Here is a 26,492-nt window from a genome sequence, read left to right as displayed (position 1 = left end):
CCACAGAACACGAATGTCATAGAAGAGGAATCACAAATGGCTCTAAAAATATTATTATGGTTAATGTTACATGTTGACTTGGAAGGTGTTTTGGGGTGAGGTTAACATTTAAGTCAGTGAACTCCGAGTAAAGCAGACTCGTAATGTGGGTGGGTCTCATGCATTCACTTGAAGGCCTGTGTAGAACAAAAATCTGGTTTCCCTAAGCCAGTGGGGACTGTCCAGTAGATGATGGCCTCTGGACTCAGCAGCACCACTGGCTCTCCAGGGCCTCCAGCCTCCCGGCCCACACTGCAGATTTTTGGACTTGCCAGCCTTTGTGGTCAATGCCAGTGCCTTAATATAAATCTCCTTCTATGTATATACTATCCTGTTGGTTCTGTTTCTTTGGAGAACTCTATAACTAATACACATATGAAAAGGTGTTCAAAGCTGGGCACGGTGGCTCACGCCTGTAATCTCAGCACTCTGGGAGGCTGAGACAGGTGGATTGCCTGAGCTCAGGATTTCTAGATCAGCCTGAGCTAGAGCAAGACCCCATCTCTAAAAATAGCCGGCATTGTGGCAGATGCCTGTAGTCCCAGCTACTGGGGAGGCTGAGGCAAGAGAATTGCTTGAGCCCAAGAGTTTGAGGTTGCTGTGAGCTATGATGCCAACTCTGGCAAAGAAAGGAAGGAAGGAAGGGAGGGAGGGAGAGAGGGAAGGGAAGGAAGGGGGAAAGGGGAAGGGAGAGAGAAAAAGGTATTTAACTTCATTAGTAATTATTTAAAACTAAAACTCCAGTAAAAACCCAGTGAATTTTACTTAATGCCCGATTAACAGAACTGTTAAAGACTGACAGTACTGAGAATTGGTGAGGATTAATAAGAAAGGGTATTTCCCTAACCTGCTGATGGGTGTTTACTACAACCACTTTGGAAAACAGTTAAGCACTTCTTCCTAGGGATTCCCTACTAACTAACACCTTAAGAAAAACTCATCCATGTGGACCCTGGACAACATGTCTGTGGCAGCATTCTCTGAAAGAATGAAAACTAGACTCATGCAAATGTCCATAATGAGTTACCCAATAAAATACTGTATCTCCATAAAGGAAATTAGTTTCTGTTACCCAAATCATACGACTGAATCTCAAAAACATAGCTCAATGCAAGAATCAAATTTTTAAAATATGATTTAATGTCAAATATGGGCAAAAGTAATGAATATATTCTGAGGTACATAAGCAGGAAGTGAAAACTATAAAGAGATACTAGGGATAGTTAGTATAAAATTTCGGATAACATTATTTCTGGTTGGAAGGAAGAAAAAAGCAAGAGACATGTGAAGGGCTTGGAGAATGGTAATGTCCTATTGTCCTATTTTTTGGCCTGAGTTTTTATTAACCTGTTTAAAAACACATGCATAAATACATTTTTAAACACTATTTTGCTTCTATACTGTATTTCATTGCCAAACACACACACACAAACTACTTCTCCCTGAAGGAATCTAAGAGAAGAAATATAAATTATGTCTTTGTCTATGAATGCTAAAAAAAGAAACCTTTTCTGATTCATGGTTATGAAAATATAGCTGATAATTGTTATAAATCTATCTCATTCGAAGTTTAAACAAGATATAAATTCTTGCCTTTTACATTGCCAAAAATAAGTTGCGGGTATTCCAGAAATAAGTATCATTTAGGATAACTTTTCAATAAATATAAACAGAAAAAATCATGCACCCTTCATCCATGAGCTGCCTTCAGGCTTTGGGTGGGATGGGGATCCTAACGTCTTTGGATCTCTCACCTGATACTTAGGTCATAACTTCCGCTTACGAGAAAGTTTTCCTCCTCCTGCAAGAAGAGGGCCCGGACACTCCCAGCATGACCGCGGAACACGATGGGTAACGCCTTCACTTTTTGGATGTCCAGAAGATGGATCTTCCGATTAGATGACACAGCCACCAAATCTCCCCCAGCATAGTAGATGACTCTGTTTTTGTCCCACCTGAGTTGCCAGGGGAAAAAGATTATCCATGAAAGTTGAGTTCCTGTCCTTCCTGGAACTTAATTAGCCTGTGACTTTCACCTACAACAGTAGTGTAATGGAGCATTGAGGGCTTTCAGCAGGGAGGCCACAGAAGGCAAGGCCAAGAACGTGTATGGGCAGGCCCTGAGGGACCCCTGCCCTCATACCATGACAAAAATTCATTTCAGAAAAAATAAATAAATAAATAAATAAAAATTCAGGGCAATGCCTGTGGCTCAATGGGTAGAGTGCCGGCCCCATATACCACGGGTGGTGGGTTCGAACCCAGCCCTGGCCAAATTACAACAAAACTATAGCCAGGCACCGTGGCAGGCACCTGTAATCCCAGATACTTGGGAGTCTGAGTCAAGAGAATTGCCTAAGCCCAGGAGTTGGAAGTTGCTGTGAGCTGTGATGCTAGGGCACTCTACTGAGGGCAATAAAGTGAGACTCTGTCTCTAAAAAAAGAAAAGAAAAGAAAAATTCATTTCAGGTACTTTTAAAGCCTAAAGACATAAGGCAAAACTATTATTTTTTTAAATGCTGCTAACATATGCTAAATCCCCAAGAGAAAAGATGTGGCATTTCCTAGATTTATTTGACCATGGAAAACTTTCACGGAAAACCTCGAGAAACACTGTTGGGAAGCCTTATACATGTGTTTCTTTTTTTTTCCTTTAACCAATATCCAATGAGCACAGTCCTGTGCTAATCAGTACCATGGAAAGTATAAAGATAAATAAGATATGGACCTTGCCTGCAATGAGTTTATAGTCCAATAAGACCTATTTTCCAATGATACGATTATTAGCAAATAGGTAAGAAATGAACAGGATGACCACATAATTTATTGTCCAAACTGAGACTTATTCGTTATGGAAGGGGACACTATTACTAAGTAGACCAGGACCACAGAACAAAGTGGGATTATTCCGGTAAACAGGGATGTAGATCACCCTAAATGGAGGAGCAATTTTTGGTATTTTTGTCTTCATTCTGTCATATCTGGAGTTCAGTAAATCACCATCCCTTCTAAAGAGCAGTCATTGCCACACTATCCAACTTTGCCTTCCCCCTTTATGCTCTAGCTTCCCTGCGTTGACCGGTTTACAGGATGCCCCAATGTCCCACACGTACATCCATACATACGTGGGGAAAATGGGAAACTGGAGATAAATGGGCCTTTATCTACAAAAGATGCACAAAATTTTACAAAGTATTTCTCTATATGTTGATATATAAATATAAGAAAATGTAATATGATTATGTTTATTTCTTTATGTATGGCAACCTTTGGGACATCCTGTATTATCAAGATGTAATTTGTTAATAAGATTCATGGTTGAAAATAAAGTAGAGGTAGCTTTCCCAAAACCTTGTGAATAAAGAGTGAAATGCAATACCTAAAAGACAACAGAAAGTTAATTATTAAAGGGATTTCTTACGCTATAGCCAAATCATGTGACACTGTGCAATTATTATAATATTCATATTTCCCATGGAAAAATATTCATGATAATTTGCTAGGCTGGGTTCCAGAACAGCATGTAGCATACCACCATTTCTACTTAAAATATGGTATGTCTGGCTCTGTGCCTGTAGCTCAGCAGCTATGGCACCAGCCACATATACCAGAGCTGGCGGGTTCGAATCCAGCCTGGACCTGCCAAACAATGACAACTACAACCTAAAAAAAATAAATAAATAGCTGGGCATTGTGGCAGGCGCCTATAGTCCCAGCTACTCGGGAGGCTGAGGCAAGATAATCGCTTAAGCCCAAGAGTCTGAGATTGCTGTGAGCTGTGACATTACGGCACTCTACTGAGGGTGGCATAGTGAGACTCTGTGTCAAAAAAAAAAAAAATGGTAGGGACCAGGTGCGGTGGCTCACACTTATAATTCCAGCACTCTGGGAGGCCAAGGTGGGTGGATTGCCTAAGCTCAGAAGTTCAAGACTAACCTGAGCCAGAGTGAGATCATGTCTCTTAAAAAAAAAAAGATAGCCGGGCCTTGTGGTAGGCACCTATAGTCCTAGCTACTCAGGAGGCTGAAGCAAGAGGATTGCTTGAGCCCAAGAGTTTGAGGTTTCTGTGAGCTGTAACACTCTACCCAGGGCGACATAGTGAGACTGACTCTCTGTCTGTCTCTCTCTCTCTCCATATATATATACACATATATATGGTATGTGCTACTTATGCAAAGAAAAATTCTAGAATAGACATCAATATTAATGGTAGTTATTCCTCGGTAACAATATTATAGGGGATCTTTGCTTTTCTCTGTGCATTTTCTCACCATTTGGAGGATTTTTTTCCCACTAAGCATATATAATAAAGATAATAAGCGTATGTAATAAAGATAATCCTAGCACTCTGGGAGGCCAAGGAGGGAGGAATGCTTGAGGTCAGGAGTTTGAGACCACCATGAACAAAAGCAAAACCCTGTCTCTACTAAAAATAGAAAAATTAGCTGAGTGTGGTGGTATATTCCTATAGTCCCAGCTACTTAGGAGGCTAAGGCAGGAGGGTCACTTGAACCCAGGAGTTTGAGTTTGCAGTGAGCTATGATGATGCCACTGCATTCTAGCCTGGATGACACAGCAAGATTCTGTTTTGTTTTTTTTTTTAAACAAAACAAAACAATAGAAGTATCTCAAAGAAAATAAGTATTGCATGAATGTGACTTGTGCAAAAGGTTGTTGGTCAGTATACCCAGAATTTATAAAGGGAGAATGTCCTCTACCCACTGCCAAGAATGGTGCAAAATTAACCACCAATGGTCCACATGGGATCTCATGAAGCTTCAGAGCTGGAGCTTGAGGTGAGGAGGAGTGGATTGCCCTTCCAAGGAAATGAGGGCTGGGGGAATCCTGAGATGCCAGTGTGAGTAACTCCAGGGTCCCTGAAGACCTAGGTTTTGACCCTGGTACTTACGTGTCAGAAAGCGTGCGGACATTGTAGGTCCCACAGAAGACATTTCTCTCCTCCATCAGGACCTGCTGAGTTTCCTGGTTCTGGTATGCAGTCCACAGGTTGTAGTCATTCTAACAAGGGAATACGTGGAGTCAAAGCATGGTGGCATCTCTACCCACAGTCCTCCCTGGCAAGAAACTCAGGGCCCAGGGATGCTTCCTCCGAAGGCTATAGCTTCTCCTATGTGTGAAGGGAGGGGCCTAGGAGCAGGCAGCAAGGTGGTCCATGGGACAGGAAGTGTTGAGTCAAGGGTCCCAATTCTTTCCTCCCTCCCTCTCTTCTTTCCTTCCTTCCTTCCTTACTGCCTTACTCCTCTCTCCCTTCCTTCCTTCCTCCCTTCCTCCTTCCTTCTGTCTTTCTTTCCTTTCTTCCTCCCTTTCTTTGTTCTTTTTCTTCCTTTCTTCTTTCTTTTTCTCCTTCCTTCTTTTTTTTCTTCCTTTACCCTTTTATCCTGGCACAAAAATGAACTTGGAAGTGAGAGATAAGAAAGCTGGATTCATTCTAGGCCATGGACATTCAGGACCATCCCAGAGGCAGAAGCTGATAGGGTTAAGAACAAGCCCAGCTATGGCCTGGAACTCTGCCCCAAATGATCTGGGGCATGGACCCCCAAAACATGGCCACAGAGTGTGAAGTAAGGGAGGACACTGAGGGAACAACCAGATCACCACGCTCATTCAACAGATGAGGAAATCAAGGTTCAAGACTGGAGTCACTGCAAGTCGGTAGCAGCACAGGGGACTCTGGTCTCCCAGGTAGTGCCACTATTCTTGGTCCCTATTTGAGGACTGAGTCTGGACTTGAGCCTCCAATGTGACCATCATAGCCACTTGCCCCAGGTGCCACAGGAACCCACCTTCGTTCTCAGCTTCCATCTCTGGCCTTTCACACGCCCGCGTTTAGAGTCATCAACCACCTTCGGGACTGGGATAAGAAGCTTATTGGCATAAGTGGGATCTATTCCCTTTGAGTAAGACCCCTGGAAAAAAAAACCAAAAATTAGAAAATGGCTACCCTTGGTTCCTATTCTCTAGGAGGAAAGGAAGAACTGTTTTTGGCAAAATATGCAATCCCTGGCTGAGGAAGGAAGGCCCGGCAGGCCGACAGTATGCACAGTCTGAATGGAGGAGGAGGGCAGACACTGAACACCCGGACGGGCCAGTGGGAGAGGGCAGCAGCTTCTGCACCACGGCAGCCTCATTGCACCTGCTGCCTTTTTAACCTTTGTCATCTGTCTCTGCTGAGAAAAAACCCAACCTACCAAGAACCCATGGTTTAGGGTGAGGCTTCCAGAAAGGAACTAAGAAGAGTCACTAGTTGGAGGAAGGTTGCCTTTTATCCTAAACATATATGCCGAGGCTTGTAGACATCTAGATGGCATCTGAGGCTGATGCAGAAACACATCTGTGGCCTTCTTGTTACGTAAGCTACAATAAAACTCCCCAGGGGCAGAACACTTCTCTGTGTTGTGAGCTTTTGGAAAGGCTCTGCCTCTCTGCTGATGAGGGGTTTCTATGCAAGTCGCCCGTCCTAGCCTCACTGATTATGAGAAAGTACATGAGGTCAACAGGCATCCAGACTAAAAGGAAGGGGCTGCAGATACCTCAGGAGCTGCGAGGTGGAGCAGGAAGCCAGTGAGGCCTACCAGGGAGATGGAAAAGGTGGGGAGTCTCGACGTGGACACGAGGCTGGGCTCCGGGCAGTGAGTACCTGCAAAATGGTAATCTGGTTCTGGATGAAGTTCTGCGCTGACAATTCCATCTTGACCTGCTGGGCTACGATGGCCCAGTGCTGGCTCACGAAGAAACACTTGTGCAGGCTGTTCTTATCCAGCATTCCTGAAAAAAAGAAAAAAACAAAGATTGACCCAGAAACCCCTGCACTGGGCCAGGATGGCAGGTGTCTGAGAAATCCCCTAATGCACCCCAGCATACTTAGAATGTACTTGGAGAGGTGGATGGGCAGGAGACGGATGAAGTCTCGGTATTTGCTGAACCCAGAAGACAGTTCCTTGACAGTATCCAAGTCAATCAACAGATTGCAGGGGTCGTACCCCAGCTTGCTGAGGCCCGCTTCCCCAGAAAACAGCTTGTTCATCTCAGAAATACACTGCAGCGAACTCCTCCACTGTCCCTCTAGAGTGAAGCCGGAGAAAGACACAGGGTTGAGTTGTCTCTGTATAAACTCTCAGCTGAGAACAAGTCCTCACCAAATCTCTCCCCAAAATAAAGCACATTAACATCTGTCCTTTAGCAACTGGATTTTCGTCATGAAAATAGAGACTCCTGACCCAAACGTACATGTACGTTTCAGCCTTCTCAGCTTAAGGAGACGTCTATATTAGCAAAGTCTGCAATGGCGTTGTGTCTGGAATTTCCTTGAAAATATCCCAATAAGAAAAAACTTTAAACAATTTACAAAATGGGGGATGAAATAAGAGTACTAATATGTTGATCACTGTTGAAGCAGGAGAATCATTATGTGAGTGATTATCAGACTTCAAAATCCTAGCTCTCTGGGAGGCTGAGGTGGGAGGATCACTTGATCTCAGGAGTTCAAGACCAGTCTAAGAAAGAGTGAAACCCTGTCTCTACTAAAAAGGAAAAATCAGCCAGGTGTAGGGGTGGTGCCAGTTACTCAGGGCACTGAGGCAGGATGATCCCTTAAGCCCAGGGAGCAGTGATGACACCACTGCACTCTAGCTGGGTGACAGAGCAAGACTCTCTCAAAAGCCAAAAACAAAACAAAATGAAAACACAAAAACAACTTAGGAGGGACCCTAAGGTCAGGGACCCACTGCTTTTGTTCCCTCCTCAAGACTGAATCCAAGGCTACAAAAACAGGCCGTGGTAGGCTGAGTACAGTGGCTCACACCTTAATCCCAGCACTCTGGGAGCCCCAGGTGGGTGGATTGCTTGAGCTCATGAGTTTGAGACTACCCTGAGCAAAAGTTAGACCCCAGCTCTACTAAAAATAGAAAAACTAAGGCAAGAGGATCACTTGAGGCCAAGTTGGAGGTTGTTGTGAGCTATGACCCCACGGCACTCTACCCAGGGTGACAGCTTGAGACTCTGTCTTAAAAAAAAAAAAAAATAGACCCTGGTGGGTTGGATTCTAGAACTGCCCACCACACTGGCACTCAGGGGCTGCTGATGAGTTGTGGGCCTGGGGCAGGGGTCTTCAGGGGAAATCCTTGACACCTTCCCTTCTGATCTTTATCTTCAGGTGTCTGTTGGAGACACCATCCCGAGAGGTGGAAGGAAACCTGTGCCAATTTTAGTCCTTGCTTCTCGCCTCATCAGCTATGAGGATTAGATGAGGGGAAAAAAAATATCAAAGCCCCCAACACATTGTAGGGGCCGTGAGAATGTCAGTTTCCAAAGTCTGCCACCCCCAGATGCTGCTGTCCTGCCAGCCTTCCAGCTCCACTGGGACTTCCCCATCTCACCTGCTATGAGCTCACTTACCAAGATCAGATGCTTTTCCCTGCACATTTTCACCTTCTGGGGCTTTGGACAAAGGAAAGGATGTCTGCTGAGTTCTGACTGCCCAATAGACATCTGAGGTCTCAGACTGGGGGTTGTACTTTCTCTCGGGCGAAAAATACACATCGGAGGAGTCTTTCTTGAGCCCTGAAAAACAAGAGGCCGAGAAAACGTCGCTCTCTAAAGAACAGGTGTGTGGAGGAAAATGAGGTGGAGAGAAACAGTTTTATTTTTCCTTCCTTCTTTTAAATATACACAGAAGAGAACAGGGCAGTTATATCTGTCTCTGCTTGAGGTCTCTGGGTTTTCCATAGAAAAATCTCGGCAAGCCCCCCTTTGATGTTGAGCCCATCTCCGATGCAAAATGTATGAAAGGCCTGCCATATTCCTGGAGAGAGAAAGAGAAAGGGTCATGGGCAGGAGCCTCCAGATGGACTGCTTTTTGGAAGCTCTTGCTGAATTTTCTTTAATGGCAGAAATAACTGCCCTTGAGTCACATGAAACTTTGTAAAGAGAATCTTCCCCAGGAAAAGAGGAAGGTTGTCACACCCCTAAGAGGACTTACACAGCTCCAGTATGAATAGCCTGTTCTGGGGTGCCTGGCGAAGCTTTTGGAAGAGGAGCACAGAGCAGGCCCTCCCTCCGACAGAGTGGGGAAGATGCTCAGGAGGAGCTCCTGGTTTTCAGCCCACTGCTGGGTGACCTAGGCCAAGTCCCTCAAATTCCCTGAACTTTGGTGTCCTTGCCTATAAAATTAAGGAATTGGACTGGTTGATCTCTAAACTAATTTATAGCTCTGACACACTAGGATTCTCTAATTTTTTTCTGCCAGGTCTTCATTCTATAGGTGCCTCCTTTACAGCCCTGACACACTGAAGAAGTCAATGACATATATTTTAATCTAATTGCCCCCTAGACCATCCAGCTTTCAAATTCTTTAGGATTCCATTAATGTACAAATATGACCAACACTCAAGCCCCACTGGTGATGGGAACTATGTGCCTTGAAGAGCCCAAACTCTGCACCCGTGCACCCGCCCGCACCTGTGCCTCTCCACATGCTCCACCCACTCCCGGACCCCTCCTAATCTCAAGTCTCTGGCCTCCCTTCTGGTTTCTTTGGCTTCCTTGAACCAGCTGGCTAGATGTTTGCAAGATTCTCTCACTAACGCCCTAAACCAGTGATTCCCAAAGTGAGGTCCCCAGACCAGCAGCATGGGCATCCACTGGAAACTTGTTAGAAATTCAGAATCCCGGGCCCCACCTCAGACCTGCTGGGTCAGAAGTTCTGGGGAAGGAGCCCCAAAGTCTGTGTTCAGCAAACCCTTCTGGAGATCTCCATGCAATTTGAGAACTGCTACCCTCCATGTATTTGGCCAGTTGGTTCAAGGAAGCCAAAGAAACCAGAAGGGAGGCCGGAGACTTGAGATTAGGAGGGGTCCTAAAGTGGGGGGGGGGTCCACGTGGCGAGGCACAGGGGCAGGAGGTGCATGGGTGCAGAGTTTGGGGTCTTTAAGGTACAAAATTTCTATCACCGGTGGGGCTTGAGTTCCAGCCTTGCAAAAACTCAACTTTGAGGTTTGCTCTTATGTGTAAGCAAGGAATTTGGTGGAATGAATGAAAAAGAAAGCCCCAAAGTCTAACCTCATGGCCTGGCTTCTGTGCATTATAGCTAAAGGCAGAACAATCTAGCAGCTTCCCCTTTTTGCCTCTCTCAAGCCCAGCCTAACCTTTAAAGCAGGAGCAACACTGGATTAAGTGGTCACAAGCAGGGACCAGCCGTTTCTGGGTCTACAGGAGGCAGAAATCCATTTTAAATGTTTGACATTTAAACGTTCTATATTTCCTCCTGCACTTGCTACTTTATGGTTTTTAGAAGGAAGTTACATTGTTCCATTTCTCCTATGGTAAACAGGATCAGGTGTCAGGACAAGGTGTCCGTTCAGAGAACCCCATGCTGCAGCCGGGACGGGACGCTCCCTGTCTACCTGAACAGACCAACACCTGCAGTTCCCTACAGGCCCCTGAAGTCTTTCTAGTCTTTGTGGCCTTGTTTACCTGAGATATTGTTCCGCTCTCTCAGAAACAGGACCCTGATCACATTGGCAGCAGTGAGCAGTAACTTGGGGTCACACATCTGCAGCAGCAGGAGGGTGTAATGGGCCTTGGTCCGGTGAGTGCTGGTCCCAAACCAGTACAGCGTCTCCTTCATCTTCTGTTCCACCGTTTTATCCAACATTTGGTTAAAGGAGGAGGACTTCACGACTTTCCCCTCCTTCCTGCTGAGGTTGATCCGGGACCTGTTATAGATGAAATCCTTCCCCTGTGTGGCCTGAAGGATATTTTGGAAATAGTGTAACAAATACAAGCTATTTAACTGCTCCAGAATGCTGACTACAAACCTCCTCTGCCATATCTCGTTGACCCTCCGGAACCACTCTTTGGTAGAAAAGATCTTCCAAGCCAAGACACACGTCTCACACTTCTGGCACACGGAGACAGAATCGTTTCCCTTCTCACAACGAAAATAGGGGGCATTCCTGAACCTTGATTCCAGGCTTTCCATGATCCTGAGATAACCAGCTCATTTTAGCCTTGCCCATTTGCAACACCACCAAACACCAGGGGAACAGGGGAAACAGATGAATACCCCAACAGAGCCTTTTCTGTTATAAACTTCTGGAGAAAAAAACGATGGTGGCTGCAATGGATGGAAAGTGTAAGTCTCCCAGAAACTGCCAACAGAAGTCTGGCTTTCTGTACTGACCTCCTTGGAAACATGGCTTTACCGTAAGTCTCCTAAACTTGACACCGCTAGGCAGGGGCAGTTGCTGTATATTCTGAAAGAGCTGGTCATCTCATTTCTAGAACATGAATGCTGTTAGTCAAATTTAAGTAACACATAGACTCCTTTTATTTTATTTATTATTATTTTTTATTAAATAATAACTTTTTACAGTGATGCATTTATGGGGTTCAGGGTACTGCTTTGATATACAATGTGAAATGCTTACATAGAACTAAGTAACACATCCATGACAATTATACTCATTTCTTAATAGTTTTGAAATGTACCATTGCATCATGCACATTAGGTAAGGTCCCCAAATACCCTCCCTCCTCCTGCCCCTCCCCTCCCCTCTCTCTCCTCTTCCCTTCTACTTTCTGGACTATAGTTATGTTTTGCCATTCATATGAGTGTGTAGGTGATTACATATTGATTTCATAGTAGTATTGAGTACATTGGATACTTTTTTTCCCATTCTTGGGATACTTTACTAAGAAGAGTTATGTTCCTGCTCCATCCAGGTAAACATAAAAGACGTGAAGTCTCCATCTTTTTATGGCTGCATAGTATTCCATGGTGTACATATACCACAGTTTGTTAATCCATTCATGAATCGATGGGCACTAAGGCTGTTTCCAAGTCTTGGCTATTATGAATTGGGCTGCAATAAACATTCTGCAAATGTCTTTGTTGTAAAATAAAATAATTCCTCTAGTAGAGGAATTGCAGGATTGAACAGTATGTTTACTTTTAGTTCCTTGAGTGTTCTTTCCAAAAAGGCTGTATTAGCTTGCATTCCTACCAGCAGTGTAAAAGTGTTCCCTTCTCTCTGCATCCACGCCAACATCTGTAGTTTTGGGGTTTAGTGATGTGGGCTAATCTTACTGGAGTTAGATGATATCTCAAAGTGGTTTTGATTTGCATTTCTCTGATGATTATGGATGATGAGCATTTTTTCATGTGTTTATAGGCCATGCATGTGTCTTCATCAGAGAAGTTTCTGTTCAAGTCTCTTGCCCACATAGAAAGGGGGTTATTCTTTTCCTATTGATTAGTTTGAGTTCTCTGTAGATTCTAGTTATCAGACCTTTGTCGGAAGCATAACCTGCAAAAATTTTCTCTCATTCTGAAGGTTCTCTGTTTACTTTACTTACTATGCTCTTGGCTGTGCAAAAGCTTTTTAGTTTAATCAGATGCCAGTAATGTATTTTTGGTGTTGCTTCAATTGCCCAGGGGGTCCTCCTCAGAAAATATTCTCCCAGGCCAATTTCTTCAAGTGTTTTCCCTGCACTCTCATCTAGTATTTTTATAGTTTCATGTCTTAAGTTTAAATCTTTTATCCAGTGAGAATCAATTTTTGTTAATGGTGAAAGGTGGGGGTCCAGTTTCAGCTTTCTACAGGTCTCCAACCAGTTCACCCAGCACCATTTGTTAAATAGGGAGTCTTTCCCCCACTAAATATTTTTGATAGGCTTGTCAAAGATCAAACAACAAGTAGCTGGGTTCATCTCTTGGTTCTCTGTTCTGTTCCATAAATCTACCGCTCTGTTTTTGTGCCAGCACCATGCTGTTTTGATCACTATAGATTTATAGTGTAGCCTGAAGTCTGGTAATGTGATACCTCCTGATTTGTTCTTATTTCTGAGTAATGTATTTGCTATTCAAGGTTTTTTTCTGATTACATATAAAATGAAGTACTATTTTTTCAAGTTCTTTAAAGTATGACAATGGTGCTTTAATAGGGATTGCATTAAATCTGCAGATTGCTTTGGGTAGTATGGACATTTTAACAATGTTGATTCTTCCCAACCATAAGCATGGTATGTTTTTCCATTTGTTATAACATATTCAGCTATTTCTTTTCTCAGAGTTTCATAGTTCTCTTAATAGAGATCTTTCACATCTTTTGTTAGGTAAATTCCCAGATATTTCATCTTCTTTGACACTATGTAAAAGGAATAGAGTCCTTGATTGTTTTTTCAGCTTGACTATTGTTGGTATATATAAAAGCTACTGACTTGTAAGTATTGATTTTATATCCTGAGATGCTGCTATATTCCTTGATCACTTCTAAGAGTTTTGAAGTTGAGTTTCTGGGATTTTCCAGTAGAGGATCATGTCTAGGGTGACCAGACGTCCTGCTTTTGGTGGGACAGTCTCACTTTTTAACAATTTGTCCTGCGTCCCGCGGCGTTTTAAAAAAGTCCTGATTTTTGGAAAGAATGCACGAATGGGCGGGAGAATAGGAAGGGAATATACAGTTTTCGGCTGCGATGTGGCTATTTTGCCAGAATATGAGTTTTATATTATTTTTGTTAGTTTTATAATGTTAAACTGTAATAATAACAAATAATTGTTGAGAACTGATTATCAAGAACCGCTTATCAAAGTTTGCATTGTTGTCAGGCCCTGCTCTGCCCCGTCCCCTGCCCCGCCCCCTGCCCCGACCCATAGCCATGTTGTCCCGCTTTTCAGATGTTAAAATCTGGTCACCCTAATCATGTCATCAGCGAAGAGTGAGAGTTTGATCTCCTCTGACCCTATTTGGATACCCTTGATCGCCTTCTCTTACCACATAGACTCCTTTTAAAGAAAAATATTATATAGCCTGGTATGAGCTTCAATTGTTGTTGTTATAATTACTTTTAAATATTCACAAATATAAAGCAAGATGTAAACTTCTTATGTTTAGTTACAGGATAGCTATCCAATGATCCTATCTTCATATATGAAGATATCTGAAGTCATCAAAGTAAAAGCAGAAAGTTATTTAACTGCTTCAGAATGCTAGCCAGAAATCTCACTGCAGCAAAGTACTCATGCAAATGTTGGGCTGCCCCCCCAACTCCCAGCACTTTGAGGCAATTCTCCTACTTCATACAAGACTAGGTTCAAACCTTGACTCCGGTACTTAGGAGCTGTGTGACATGAGCAAGACACCTGGGTTCTCTGAGCCTCAGTGTCTTCATCATACTTCTGAGAATAGAACAGAAGAAGATAGATAATGAAAATTATAGCTACTTTCCAGGATTAGATGAACTGTAGGTGATCTGTTGGCTGCTGTTGTTATTGTTATTGTTACCTTAGATAAAAACAAAAAGGTTTGCAATACTGTATCCTTTCTAGTGCCCATGTCTGAAGACCAGGCATAATTAGAGGAAGGTAATGGAGATCACTGGGGGTGGGGTGGGGGAAGCGTGACTGGCAGTGGCACGTGTGTGGATCATTAACATGTAGTTCTTGGAGAAGGCCAAAGAAGGGTGGCAAGGAGAAGGAAGGGCCCTTTTGACATGTAAGTCGGGGCATATTACCCACGGAAAGTGCTGCAAGCTAAAAGTAGTTTTTAAAATTTTTTTTATTTATCATAGACATATAATAAAACTAGCTTGTTTTTAAAGGTTCAAATAAATTCAGATATTAACCTGTGATGCCAACATACGTAAAGGAAGCAGTTGGATACAACCTGCTTAGTCCTTATTCCATGTGTGAAGGTGGACTGTGGCCCAGTGGAGGGGCACCAACGTGGGGGTCTGAGAGACACATTAGCTCAAATGTCATCACCGCTTCTCAGTAGCTGTGTGGCCTTGGACAAGCAATTCAATCCTCTCTGATTCCCCATTTCCTGATCTGTAGAAGACACTGGATAGTCCCTACCCTGCAGGGTATGGTGGTGTGAGGATTACGTTCATTAATACAGGGGAGAGCGGCAGTTTCTTCTGCTCTGTCTCCATCTCACTCACCATTCTTGCATACATGTGATCATAAAAACATGCATGCACATGTGCACACACACACACAAACACACACAGCATTTCCTCAGCACCCAGTAGACTGGGTTTCAGACATCAGTCACGGTTCATTTCCCATCTCCTCCCCTTCAACACATGCACCTGCACACAATTCTCCTCAAACACCAGGGGACAATAGTACTTCATTGCCACACTGGGCACCTCCTTTTCAAAACAGCTTCCTGGAGATTATAAGGGGCAGCCTCTTGAGACAGAGGGACAAGGGGTGGTCCAGAGCAAGTGATCCTGAGACGGTGGCTCCCTGCTGTCTCCTCCCACCTCCTGCTCACCACACCTTGTGGAGGGTGGCCATGCACCTGGCTCAGGTGGGAAGTTGCAGCTGAGAACGTGGCCTGGGTGGAGGTCAGGACAAGATGGCCAGATGGAATAGGCCCAGACTGGGAAAGTGGTGCCGGTGACACCCACAGAGGCAGGCAGGTACATAGATCTCATCAGAGTGAGGCCTGAGGGTCCAGCAAAGGAAAACTCTGGGAATGAGAGGCCCACCTGGAGACCTCTCACATGTCCGGGATATCAGTGGCCTACAGGCTCCCGGCCAGCCCTCTGCATTCCCTTTCTGCCTCGCTTTATTCTCTCATTATTCACGATCCTGGTTAAACCCCCTCAGAGCACCGCCCACAATCTCCACTTGCTTTTTCTACCCTCCCTGTGGCAAGAATAAGCCCAGAAGTGTGGCTCCTGCTGGGCCAGTCCACTCCCTCTGCCCATCCCACAGCCCAGCCACCTGCTTTGTTCAGCGAGCAGGGACTCAGGAAAGAGTATATGTTTTAGGGTACGAGGGAGGAGGAAGCCGGCCCCTGCAAGGAGTTTTATATCCCTGGGTAGTTTGCATGCTTCTCTCAGCCTGCTTCCCCTCCAGAAAACAGAGAGGACTGTCCTACCTTGCTCACGGGTGGCTGCCAGCGTCAAATGAACAGATTTTTGCACCCTGTGTAGAGCTATGTGAGTATTGTCATTATCATTAGGGAGCGTGGAGAAACTGTGATATTGTCCATCACCTTCCCCTCATGTGCCATTACATTTGTTGGCAAAGTTAAATTCAAAAAATAAAAGCTTTTGTTCATGAGAAATCAGTGTTTCCAACTCACCAATTTACCCTTCGGCTTGAGAAGGAGCAGGTGGGGAAACAAGGGCATTGGCTAGAAATGTTTTGTCATCCAGAAGGGGGGGCACTAGCACAAAAAATGTTCTCAACCGAGCTGAACCCCCCAAGAAGGTAGGGAACACTGTGGGGTGGCCAAAAACATCTCTTCCTTGTACTGAAACGTACAGGCACTTGCTTACAGACTGTTAAGGCGCAGAGCAGACTAAGGAGAACAGACAGCTATACACCAGGGCTTTGGGAGCCTCCCAAGAGGCCGTGTTCAGACTGCTGGCTGCACCCCCAGAGTTCCTGATACAGTAATTCTGGACTGGGACCCCCAAAACGTGCATTTCTGATGAGTTCCCAGGTGACACTGATGCTGTTGGCTGGGAAACCATTTTTGAGAACCACAGAAGTAAGCTATGTTCATGTCTAAAAATCTGTGAAAGTAGCTTCATTTCAAAAATAAGCACAAATTACTTAATTCTTTCACAATTTACTGTGACGTGACCTTGAGCAAGTTACATAACCTCTCTTGAGTGGCTACATTTGTCATCTTCATTCCATAAAATAGGGAAATAGTATCTACCTTGAGGGGCTGCAAAGATTAGATAAAAAATGAGAAATGAAGTACGCTGGGAGGCGGCAGCAGGTGGATTGCTGGAGTTCAGGAGTTGAAGGATTGATGAGAACAACGAAATGAACACTGTTGCCAATTGTCAACAATGGTCATTCAGGCAGGAAGATGAAAAATTTCAAACAAGCAGACCTCAAGCATTTGGGGTGATCATCCAGCTCTATATTTATTTAAGCAACTAATAAGACAAATAAGCTCACTGCACAGAACCAGGCATCCCAGTCTTCCTCCAAAGAAAGCTGGAGGAAGCCTGCCTCTGAGCAGACGCCCTCGCCCAGGGCCCCTGTGCCCACCCCATCTCCTACCACCCCTGCCATCCCTAGGCCCCCAGGGCCCTGGCTGCGCCTCCTACAGTGAGGGCTGGACTGTCAGGGCAGGGACCATCAGTCTGACACACAAAGACAATCAGAACACCTTAACATCACTCCATAAGGCCTGCAGCGCCCTATAGGAAAATACAAGTTTCACTTCAAAATTGATCTTTTGGGCAACTGAAGGGAAGATGGAAGAGGCAAGCAGGAGGAAAGGAGGAGCAGTCTGAAGAAAGGATAAAAGGTTTGCACGTAAACTTCTGGAGCCACGTTGCCATGTGAACCGGATGCAAATGTGGAGTCCCTAGAGCTCACCCCCCGAGATGCCTAAGGCAGTAGCTGCAGTTTGGCTGTGATAGCTCAGGAAGATTTTTGAAAATTATCTTTCTATGAGACATAGAATCATGGGTGGGCGCAGGCACACACACATTTTTTTAGGTAACTACTGAAACAAGGGGTCACGCCGTAAGCTAATAATTTAGAGGAAAAGATTCTTACCTGGAATGAACCACTGCTCAGTCCTTGTGAAATGACTTGTTCTCCCTCTTTCCCTCTTCTTTTCCAGTACCTAGCCTCCCTCCTTCTGGAAGATGGTGGGGTTTTCTCAACAAAATTACAGAGCAAGCCAGAAATAGAGATAAAAACTGAGAATGGGCCAGCCAAGCACTCTGCAGAGCCTCACACAGTCAGTGCCCCTAATTGGATGCTGGGGGCATGTGGCACAGTGGACCTCCCTGCAAGCCTCCTGCCAGGCCACTGAGCTGTCTAATCACAGGAGCAGAGGGAGGGGAGCTAGGGGAGCTGGCGGAGCCCGGAGAAGGGAGAAATACTCACACTGCCTTTCCTTCCATCTTCCTCCTAAGGCTAAAGGGGCTGGACTGGTGGCGCCTGGAATGGGGCAGCTGGTCATAATGACACAATACAGAGCTCAGCCGCCAGTACACAGGACATGGAAACGAGGAATCCATTTCATGTGTCCCTGAGTCTGTTCCTGTCTCCAGTGGTAGATTCCTGTTTAGCTCTTCACATTCACTTCAATTTAAATCTTCTTGTGATCAAAAGACACAGCTAGTTATCTTCTGGGTTACTCTGAGCACTGCAGCCTTCATGTTATAAAGGCCGCCCTCTGCTGAACTGACTTGATTTGAGGACAGTCATTCCAAAAACAGAGTGAGCAGTGTGGACAAGATAAGTGCTCCGGGATCCGGTCACTATTGCTATCTCATCGTTTCATCCTGAATCTTGGGAGAATGTGGGAATTTACTCAGAATTATTAAGATTCCTCGAAGAAAACACCTTATGTGCTTAGATTTCAAAAAGTTGAAACAAGAATAAATTACAAAGTTGTTAAAATCACTTTGTGACCCCCTCAAGGACAAAGGGTCTAGGAATGACACAAAGCATCTGGCAGCGAAAGTTGGATTTAATTTTATTTTGTTTATTTAGTAAATCTGTTTAATGGAAGCGGAGATAAGGGCAGGTAAATACACAAGAGTGGCCCACACTTACACAGCTGGGGAAAATGCCAGAGAAAATAAAATAGGCCTTTGTTCTCTCTTTTTTCTTTCCTTAGTTTTTTATTTGTTTTAGGAAATTTTCGGTTTTCAGACCAGGGAAGAAAATAAAAGATATGCCCATTGCTTGAAGAAATGACAGAAGGGGAGCAATTATGCCCAACTCTTACTTTTGTTTTGACCTTTTATATCAAAAAGAAAGATCTTAAACTTGAAAAATAATAAACAAAACAAAACAAACAAACAAAAACTAACAGAAAAATAAGATTGAGACAGGTAAGGAGACACCTAAATGGTTTCTTTTATATGAGATCCAGTATTCTGGCCCAAACAAATTCTATCTCAGGACACTGATACAATTTACAGACATGACTATAAACCAGGTGGAAATCTTTGGGAAACCAGGGAGAACAGTAGAGGATGGGAACAGGTAAAATCATGCAGAATTTTTTAAATAAAAAACAAGTTAGGTTCTGAAAACAACAGAGTTGCAAATTTGACATTAGCCCACAGCAGAATTCTAAAATGGCTTCTTGAATATTTTGTGAGCACTTAAAAAAGAAGCCACACGCACAAACAACCCACAGGAGTTTTACAAAAACAAGGGTGGCCTGCCAGGCATAGTGGCTCATACCTGAAATCCCAGAACTCTGGGAGACTGAGTTGGGAGGATCACTTGAGGCCAGGAGTTCAAGATCAGCCTGGGCAGCATAGCAAGACCCCATTGAGCATGGGGGCACTTGCCCATAGTCCTAGCTATTCAGTAGGATTACTTGAGGACATAAGTGCAAGGCTGCAGTGAGCTGTGATCAGGCCACTACACTCTAGCCTCGGTGACAAAGTCAGACTCTGTCTCTAAAAAATTAAAAATTGGGGAAAAAAGGGGGGGAGGGAGGCCAAGCTGATGTGATTTTTTTCTTTTGAGAGCATTATTAGACAGGTAAGATCATGGAAACTCAGATATAGTGTATCTTGATTTCTGCCATTGAAAAGTCTTCCATCATAGCTTGGTGCCCTGTAGTGGTTATGGCACCAGCCACATACACCAAGGGTTGGTGGGTTAGAACCTGGCCTGGGCCAGCTAAACAATGACATGCAACAAAAATAGCCAGGTGTTGTGGCAGGTCCCAGCTACTTGGGAGCTAAGAGAGAGCGAATCGCTTAAGCCCAAGACTTTGAGGTTGCTGTGAGCTGTGACACCACGGCACTCTACCAAGGGCAATTAAGGGAGGGAGGGAGGGAGAGAAGGAAGGAAGGCAGGCAGGCAGGCAGGAAGGAAAGAAAAGTCTTTCATCACATCCAGCAGATAAAGGTGCAAAAAGTGAGGCTACATTATGACACAGTTCTGCCCATGAATAGTGTGTGTACAGCTAAACCCAGAAGCTGTGGACTGAGTGCGGCAAAGTCCTGGATCTGTCTGGCCCGACCTTCTTTAATAACATTAAAACTTAGAAAAAAGAGTCACTGAATCTGCAGGTGGCAGTAAGATTGGAAAGAATCCTAACCACTGGATACAGCATCATGAACTATCTTAGCACGCAGCCATGATATGATGAAATTAAAATAAAAAACCTTTTAAATCGCACACTGTCCACATCTCTAGATACGAACATTGGACAGAGTTTCCGGGAACAAGTCAAACAATCCTAAAGTCACGGACTCTTGAGATGAGCCCAGCAGGCTACTCAAAAAGGAAGAGATTTGCCTTGACACAGGTCATAGGAGACCCAGAAGTCCTATTCCTGGTGAATTCCCCCAGGCCTTGAGTTTATGTCCTCAGGGCCCATTTAAAGACAGTTTGCCTTTTGCCTAAAGGCTTGATGAATGTTCACCATAATCTTAGTTTATTTGTGGAAAGGAGAATGAAGTAACCAGTGGAGGAAAAGACTGGGAACCAGGAAGTAGGAAATTGAGTGTGAAGATAGGAATAGCTCCCTGAGGCCCTGTGCTGGGAGCTATCCTCAGACACTTGAAGAACTGTCCTTTGAATGAGAAATCTGAAGTCCACAAAGTCCAGGTGACTTCAGAGGAGAGAGACCCCTTTCCAGAGGTCATGGGGACTAAGTTCAAATTGTGTTGACATTTCTAATCCTTGCTGTCCCCAAACAGAATGAACAGCCACAGGAGGCCGCCGGCCCTCAGCCAGCACTGAGCCAGACACAGTGCGGGCAAAGGGATCTGCCAACTCCAAGTTGGTTTCAGACGCTCTGTTTCTCCACTGCATAGATCATCTTGTAGTTTATTCCCTAACGCAAAAAGCCCATCACCTCCTGAGGAACGCCAGATGGTACTATAGGTAAAAGTTTAGTGTACCAGTTTAAAAGTTTACTAGTCTGTCCTAGTTTGAATCCTAGTTGTCACTCCCTCGCTTTGTGACGGAAGTGACCTTGAGCAAGTTAGCTAACAACGCTTGGATCGCCCTAGACCGCCCTGAACCACCCTGCACCATGGTTTCTCCATCCGCAAAGGGGGGACGACGGAAGCGTCTATTCCGGGGGTCTGTTGTGTGGACTGAGTGAGTGAGAGCAGGGGAAGCTCTCAGCACAGCCTCTGGCACACGGGTGACACACAAATTAGCGATTTGTTGTGATGACTCTGTAATCTTTTTATTATTTCTGGGCACAGTGTGATGATCACCTGAGCAGACAGAAAAACGTCACCAAGATTTAATACAAACATGTAGAGAACAGCGCTGCATGAAGCAAAAAAAAAAAAAAAGAGCAGCCAGAGAACCCTCTCTTCACAGACACACGTGATTTCTAAAGCCAGTTACCGCTGGCAGATGCTTCTGCCCCCAAGTCACCTTTAAAATGCAAGCTTTTCCCCATCCTTGTGGCCAGCAAGGGTCTGGGACGCGGACCCTGGAGTCTAGGCGGCTGCCTCTACTGAGGACGGTGCTGGCTGCTCCGGCTCCTCTCCCAGATCCACAACCCGGATGGTGTTTTCCTTCTTGGAAAGCCAGAAAGCCGCATAGACTGGCTCTGAAAACTTGCAGTCGAACCTGTGAACCAGAGTCATGGCATCGTACTCCACACCGTAGAAGGAGAGGGTCCCTTCAGGGAAGTCCACGTAGATGCCTAGCCTGCGGAAGGGGCTGGCTTTAAGCGGGGTCTCGGTGTCGCTGTGCCAGGCCGTGAACTCCTTCCCATTCCACTGGAGGCTCCAGGAGAAGTTGTTTCCAGAAATGCAGCTGTTACGCTCCTCCCCCTTCCGGTCAATGCCTTTGCAGGTCACGCCCACGTAGGTGCCAGCCCCCGAGATCTCCACCTCGAAATAGTACCTGTGCAGGAACAGACTCTGCTGGGACAGCACCTGCCTCCAGTGCATGAACCTGCTGGGGAGGTCGGGGTAGGGATGCTCCCAGGGCGTGGTGTTGGTGACCTTGCGGTTGTCCTCCTGCAGCCTGAGATACCTGTGTGCCGTGTCGGGGTCAAACGTGATGTCGTGCGCATCTAAGGAGACACAGAAGGCAGGTGGGCATTTCAAAGGCTGACAGCTGACTCGGACAGACGCTTTTAAACCCAGCTGCCCTCCAAGGCAGGGACAGACGCTTTTAAACCCAGCTGCCCTCCAAGGCAGGTATGAAGAAGCCTCCATCTATCTACTGGCCCCCCTCCCGCCCCGGTAAGGAGGTGAGTGAAGCCAGGAAAGATAAAGCACAAGTCACTCTACTGCCTTCCTGTCTGAAGCCCTAATTGCCTGGTGTTTGCTGTATTACCAGGTGCACTGAAGCAAGAAATAAGCTGATTTCCTCAGTCATTCAACAGACGGTGTTGGCAAGCGTCTGGGAAGTAGGTTACTCAAACACCCACGTTTGATCCATTCACCCAGTTTTTGAAATATTTGACTGATACAGAGCATGGTAAGCTCTCAAACATGCCCTCATATCCTGACCCCAGAGAATAACAGCTCCATGCTCCCAGTTGCTCAGGTCACACTCAAGGTTGCTTTGGAGATTTCTTCTGCCTCCTCCACAGCCCTCCCCCTCCCCACACGGCAGCAGCGAGTCCTGCAGAGCAGTGATTTTCTACTGGTGTGCTGTGAGAGGATCTTAGGTGTGCCCTGAAAATTGATAAGATCATTAACCAAATTATTTTTGAAAGACATTCAAAGCACAGTAAGTATGCTCTTTTCCTTACTCTTTTCTTTTGATCAACATAATTTAAGTGTGCTGTGGAAGTTTAGCTATAGGTTCAAGTGTGCCATGCCATAAAAAAGGCTGAAAAACGCTGGTGTAAATAAATGCCACCATTCCTCTCCAGGCTCTGGCTTCAAACTCTCCGATAAGGCACCATCAGTCTTGCCTGAACTAGTAGAACAGACTTCTCTCTCCATGACAGAGACTTGGTGCTTGTTTCAAGGAATAGGGGAAGGTGAGTCATACTGCCTCTTGCTCTTAGAGTAAGGCACTGACCCTTTGCCCTGGCCTGCCAGGCCCTGCATGTCTGCCTGGCCTGTCTCCCACTCTCTCCCCCCAGATCACCATGTCTCAGCTTCCCAGACCTCAGACCTACTCAGCATTCAACCCCCTTCAGCACAGCCTGTTCCCTCTGCAGCACAGCCTGGCCTCCTCTGGGTCTGGGTGATTCCTACTGATCCTTTCAACTTGCAGCTGAGCATTCATCCATGTCCTCCAAGAGCCCCTCTGTGACTTGTAGCTCGCTTTCTCTCAGAGCACTCTGGCTTTTTAAACTTCATGGGACTCGTGACCATTTGGAATAACACGTGTGTATATTCACGAGTGTGTTGGCTCCGTGCTCATCCTCTTTCTAACCTGGAAGCTCCACACTTTGCATGGGATCCTCTGGGCTCCAGCTCAGAGAGACCTCCATGTACACTTGCTAAGTGAATTAGCATGTCAAAGGTTATTTTAAAACTCTTATAACTTAAAAAGCTCTCTTAGTTTAAGCCAGAGTTTTCCAAAGTACTTAATGTCCTGAGAAGAGAAAGTCTTAGAGGCCAATAATGACACATCCTGGAAGAAAAGAAGAAGAAACACAACCTAATGAGTTCAAAGGAAAAGTAATGCAGGTAGTTGGCTGTGGGAGGCAGACAGGTTGACTTCCCGGTGGGAGCCCCGCCTCCGTCCTTGGGCGTCCAGGGGAAAGCACAAGCAGACACGTGACCCCTGAGGGCTCAATGAGACTACAAAGATGGAAAGAGCCCTGCACCCCGACAGGCCGGGCTAGACCTGTGGGGAGACTCAACAGATAGGAAGGGTTAAGCTCTTTGAACTTCTGATATGGCTTACTTCCCCTGTGGGGCAGAACTAGTTTCTCCCTCCCTTTCTAAATACTCCTGGGCAGGCTGTGAGCAACCCCCTGCAGTTACCAGCCTCTCTATCCAGTCTTTCTGGGGACTTGGGATTCTTTCAACCCTATCTTTTGGCATTTTTACATTTTGCTTATGCACCTATGTTAGAAATCAATAAAAGCCTCTGAAAAGGCCAGAGAGACTGGACCTCCCCAGCAGCTCCGTGCACTGGCGGCAGGTGCTGTCCCAGCAGAGTCTGCATTATTTTCTCAGATTACTCAGCCTGAGATAATGTAAGCCTTCTCCACACATTTTCGGACTTTATGTTTTAAACTGACATAAGTTCTTTTTCTTTAGTTGTTTTCCCAGTCGGCTTTCAAACCAGGTCGGGGCTCACATGCCACAACCCCCAACAGTCTATCTCTTCGTTTTACTAAAAATAGCCCAACAGCAGAGTGGTGGCACTTTTGCTCACAACCAACTCTTGCAATTCTTAGCACCCAGCTTTGGATCAACAATACAATACTCTTCTCGTGTAAGAGGATCCAGTACTCCTGGGAGAGTAGGTGACTCTGTGTCTTGGGACAAGGAAATGAGCATGGGCCTTGGAACATTATATTAGTGACAGAAAGCAATGATACTTTTAAGAATGTCAACATTTCTAGGAAAAAGAGGCCAGCTTGAAAGCGGCTCCCACTGGTCAAGTTGGCAGTTTGAGCCACAGAACTTTGACAGTTGAAACCATCGGAGGCAATAAAAGCTTAAGAGTTCATAACAGTATTAACAAGAGAAAAGTTAATATCATGTGGGGAAAAAGATGCTTGTAATGCAAAAGAAAATGAAATGTGTTTCTGTCAGGAAAGAGGAAGGAGTGTAGGAACTGGAAGCCGGGCAGCCTGGGGAAAAGTAGGAGCTGTGGCAAGAACAGCAGGAAATAATCATCAGAACCTGAAGCCCGATGTATAAGCAGAGAAAAAGGCAGTCTCAGAGTCAGTTAGCTGGTGGTCATCCCCAGAAAACAAGCAGAAGTGAAGTTCAATGGCACATTCCAAACAGATGTTATAAAAACGAGCATGAACTACACAGACGCCTCTCTACTGAGAGAGGCAGCCGCATGGGCATGTTGGCTGTAATGAAGTATGTCTTCAGTGTTTTTATTTGACACATAAAAACTGTGGATATTTATAGCATACAACATGATGTTTTGAAATATGGATGCATTGCAAAATGGCTAAATAAGTCTCATTAACACATGCATTAACTCACATACTTATTTTGTGTGTGTGGTAAGAATGCTTAATATCAACTGTAAGCAGTTTCCAAGTACACAACATGTTGGTATTAACTATAGTTATACAATAGATCTCTTGCACTTATTCTATAATGATGCATTGATTAGAATTACAGTTGGCCTTGAACAACATGAGTTTAAATTGTGCAAGTCCACTTACATAAGAAATATTTTCTACCTCTTCTGCCCCTGACCCAGCAAGACCAGCCCCTTCCTCAGCCTTTCAACATGAAGACAATGAGGATGGAGACCTCTGTGATGATCCATTTCCACTTAATGAATAGTAAATATGCTTTCTCTTAGTATTTTCCTAACACTTTCTTTTCTTTAGTTTACTTTATTGTAAGAATAAAGTCTATAATACACATGACATAGAAAATATATGTCGACTATTTCTGTTATTGGTAAGGCTTCCAGTCAGCAGTAGGCTGTGAGTATCAAGTTTGGGGGGAGTCAGAAGCTGTCTGTGGATTCTGGACTCCACGGGGAATGGGCACCTCAACTCGCGCACTGTTCAAGGGTCAACTGTACAGTGTTTTTTAAAAAATGCAAATAGATCAGGTCAATACCACATAATGACAGAACAATGGGTGATGAAATCCTGGCCAGGCCAGATTTAACAATGAACCATCTGGTAACCGGCCAGGACTCTTCAAAGAACCAAGGTCATAACAGACAAAGACCAAGGGACTGACCTGAGAATGGAGAGGCCAAAGGACACATGGAAACACTTGTGATCCTGAAACTATATTATATTAAAATATAGAGCTATAAGGTATAAATAGTAATCAAAGTCTGATTTTTATAAAAATATAGATAAAGCCAGAAGTTTAACAAACTAACTTCCTTATTACTGTAAATGGTTACTGTTTAATGACATTATCCTCCTTGAAAGGTGCGAGATTTGTGACTTCCCACTACCTCTATAGATAACACTGCCATTGTAAAGCGTACACTAGCTTCTCTGGATTACATGGTTATTACAAAGCCTAAGACTGGCCTTTCAAGTATTTTTCAGACTTTGCACTGGGGGGAACCCACTGATGCCAGACCTGAGGATAAGCCTGAAAATGGACCCAATAGCCTTGAGGCCCCCCACCCAGGAAATCTTCCCACCGAGAAAATAATCTCTGCTTCCAAACCCTATGCGTTCATTCCCCACCAATCAGCACTCAATTCCCTAGGCCTTTGCCTGCCAAACTATCTTTAAAAACCCCTTCTCCCAAATTCTCAAGGAAATGGAATTAAGAAATTCCTCCTGGCTTGGCGCCTATAGCTCAACCGGCTAAGGCGCCAGCCACGTACACCTAAGGTGGCGGGTTCGAATCCCCAG

General features: G+C 44.9%; 2 protein-coding genes across 4 annotated transcripts in view; both read right to left on the bottom strand.

Moving 5' to 3' along the window:
• Positions 1-11,223, bottom strand: part of CDRT1 (CMT1A duplicated region transcript 1) — a 28,428-nt gene extending 17,205 nt beyond the window's left edge. For 2 of the 3 annotated variants that reach the window (XM_023514019.1, XM_003791069.2), the window contains exons 1-7: positions 10,531-11,223; positions 8,455-8,619; positions 6,922-7,122; positions 6,698-6,825; positions 5,844-5,966; positions 4,949-5,058; positions 1,794-1,994 (exon numbers count right to left, since the gene is read on the bottom strand). In XM_023514019.1, the coding sequence (XP_023369787.1) occupies positions 1,794-1,994; positions 4,949-5,058; positions 5,844-5,966; positions 6,698-6,825; positions 6,922-7,122; positions 8,455-8,619; positions 10,531-11,038 (1,436 nt within the window). In that variant the 5' untranslated portion in view covers positions 11,039-11,223. The remainder of the gene's footprint in view (positions 1-1,793; positions 1,995-4,948; positions 5,059-5,843; positions 5,967-6,697; positions 6,826-6,921; positions 7,123-8,454; positions 8,620-10,530) is intronic. The other variant, XM_012806062.1, reaches the window with a different exon arrangement.
• A 10,014-nt stretch (positions 11,224-21,237) lies between these two features.
• Positions 21,238-26,492, bottom strand: part of TRIM16 (tripartite motif containing 16) — a 24,924-nt gene continuing 19,669 nt past the window's right edge. The window contains exon 6 of the mRNA XM_003791070.3: positions 21,238-22,067. Coding sequence (XP_003791118.1) covers positions 21,484-22,067 — 584 coding nt within the window. The 3' untranslated portion in view covers positions 21,238-21,483. The remainder of the gene's footprint in view (positions 22,068-26,492) is intronic.

This window comes from Otolemur garnettii, unplaced genomic scaffold, assembly GCF_000181295.1.
Source record: "Otolemur garnettii isolate 467f Iridium unplaced genomic scaffold, OtoGar3 scaffold00046, whole genome shotgun sequence".
In the NCBI taxonomy this organism is placed as follows: domain Eukaryota; kingdom Metazoa; phylum Chordata; class Mammalia; order Primates; family Galagidae; genus Otolemur; species Otolemur garnettii.
The sequence above is the reverse complement of the archived record's forward strand: the minus strand, read 5'-3'. Positions and strand labels throughout refer to the sequence as shown.